Source organism: Lolium rigidum, chromosome 3 (genome assembly GCF_022539505.1).
Source record: "Lolium rigidum isolate FL_2022 chromosome 3, APGP_CSIRO_Lrig_0.1, whole genome shotgun sequence".
NCBI classification, from domain to species: Eukaryota; Viridiplantae; Streptophyta; class Magnoliopsida; order Poales; family Poaceae; genus Lolium; species Lolium rigidum.
In genome coordinates, this window is record NC_061510.1 from 346,862,135 (window position 1) to 346,864,468 (window position 2,334).

Below are 2,334 nucleotides of genomic sequence, written 5' to 3' on the forward strand. Positions count from 1 at the left end.
ATCGACGCCACACATCCTGCCACGTCGGATGGGAGAACAGCTCAGCGTCGAGGCTGCCACGTAGGCTGGGAGAGTGGCGCCGCGGGCACGGACGCCACACATTGAGGTGTGGCGCCGGCGTGAGGGGCGCCACACTTGTCTATGTTATAGTTGCAACAAAGGGTTATTTTTGTGTAAATCGCCAAAAGAATTCGTGGAACCCTGTCGCGGCCCACGAATCAGCGTCCGTGGCCAGTCCCATGGAAGGTGCATATGCGCACGCACCCAATCCCCAGCATCCACACAAGGCAGAATCCACGCACGCGAACGCGATGGACCTCATACCGTGCCGTCTACTCGTCTAGGTCTAGCCGTCTCCAACCTCAGCTCGCTCGCACCTCCCCCCACCCAACCAACCCTCTCCCGTCCGGCCGCGCCGCGCCGCAACCCAATCCACAACACAGATCGATCGTCTCGTCTCGTCGCGCCTGAGCCTCAGCTCGATCGATCCATCCATGGCCTCGGACCAGACCCTCCCACTACCTCCACTCCCCGCCCCGTCCAACCCTAACCAGATCCACACCACCCCGACCGCACCGCTCCCGGGAGACGACTCGACACCGCCCCCGCCCCCCACCGCCTCCTCCGCCGCGCGGAAGCTCCCCATCAAGCGCCGCTCCCCGCCGCGCCCCTCCGCCTCGCCGACCTCCTCCGGCGCCAACCCCGCCTCCCCCAACCCCGCCTTCAAGTTCCAGCGCATCTGGTCCGAGACCGACGAGCTGCGCTTCCTGCAGGGCCTGCTCGGCTGCGGCCCGCAGGGCCAGGGCCTCGCCTTCCCGCGCGACCTCAACGTCTTCTACGACCAGTTCTCCGAGTCCATGCCGCAGCCCTACACGCGCTCCCAGCTCTCCGAGAAGCTGCGCCGCCTCAAGAACAAGCACCGCGCCGTCGCCGCCCGCGTCGCCAAGGGCCTCGACCCCGCCCGACTCGCCCCGCACGACCGCGACGTGCTCCACCTCTGCTCCCGCCTCTGGGACCCCGCCTACGCCGCAAACTCCCCCTTCGCGGGCCCCGACAGCGCCAACAAGCGCCGACGCGCCAACCCCCAGGGTCAGGGAGGAGGAGCGCCGCTCGACCTCCTCCCAGCCCCCTCCGGAGATAGTAGCTACAACGGGGGGATTACCTCCTCCGCCGCCGCTCCGGGCGCCTTCCCGGATGAGATGTACCTCGAGCAGGAAAGCGCCCAAAACAACCTTCCCTATTTTGACCACCAAGGTGTTGCTCCTCTTGCAGCTGACCCCAGCCTTGATGGGGTTGCCATGTCTCAACCCAGCGAGACCGTCCATGCTTTTGACAATCAAGCCGTTGCTGCTTTCACCAACATCGCGCACAATGGAGCTGCAATGGTTGCAGACAACGGGAACTGCAAGGTAACGCCGCCACGCAGCAACGACCACCGCGTGGCGAGCGCCGTCCTGGATATCTTCGAGGAGTGTATGAGGGAGGCCAAGGCCGAAGGAGCAACCTGCGATGCAAACGCAGAGGAAACCGAACTTGCCAAGCGGTGGAGGCAGCAGAGGATTGATGAGCTCGATGTGCTGAGCCGAAGGCTCAGGTTGATCATTGAAGATACTACTACTGCAGCAGGGCACTGAAGTGGGTGAGATCTCTCTATTTTAGCGACATGCTTCCACTCTTTGCCGCTATGTATAGAAAGCTATCGTACCGTGCTATGCTTGTGTAGCTCATTGCTCTGCTTGAGCCTAGCTTTGGCCGGTCTATCATGATTTATGCCTATGTAACGTCACTACGGATATTGTTGTTTCGTTCAAATAATTTAATTATCTTGTCATCGCAATAATACCATGTGGTTCCAGCATTACTCTTTATATATCTTCCTGCTGCTTGTATTGTTTTGAACTGTCACCAATGAGTAAATGAGAAGTAGTTCATGTAGCTTTAACCTTTTCAACTTTCTCTGCTGCTGAAAGTTGCTGTAACTAAAGTGAGATGTATTTGGTGATATGCTTCCACCCTTTGATGCTAATTTATAGAAAACTAGCTTATTGTGCTATGATATGTAGCTCATTGCTCGGCTTGAGCTCTGCTTTAGCCGGTCTATCATGATTTATGCCTATGTAACATTGCCATGGATATTGTTATTTAGTTCAATAATTTAATCACCCCATCATCGTAATATTACCATGTGATTCCAGCATTACTGTTTATATATCTTCCTGCTGCCAGTCTTGTTTTGAATTGACACCAATGAATAAATGAGAAGCAGTTCATGTAGCTTTAACCTTTTCAACTTTCTCCACTTGAAATTGGTGTAACTCACAAAGCAGTAGTTCA

General features: G+C 56.6%; 1 protein-coding gene across 1 annotated transcript; it reads left to right on the plus strand.

The window, feature by feature from the left end:
- The first annotated feature begins 455 nt into the window (after positions 1-455).
- LOC124700224 (MICOS complex subunit mic60-like) lies at positions 456-1,889 on the plus strand. The gene has a single exon (XM_047232384.1). The coding sequence runs from the start codon at positions 495-497 to the stop codon at positions 1,632-1,634; it is 1,140 nt and encodes a 379-aa protein (XP_047088340.1). The 5' UTR covers positions 456-494; the 3' UTR covers positions 1,635-1,889.
- Positions 1,890-2,334: the final 445 nt, after the last annotated feature.

Excerpts from the sequence above, each read along its gene's own strand:
- LOC124700224 (XM_047232384.1), top strand. The coding sequence starts at position 495 with ATGGCCTCGGACCAGACCCTCCCACTACCTCCACTCCCCGCCCCGTCC.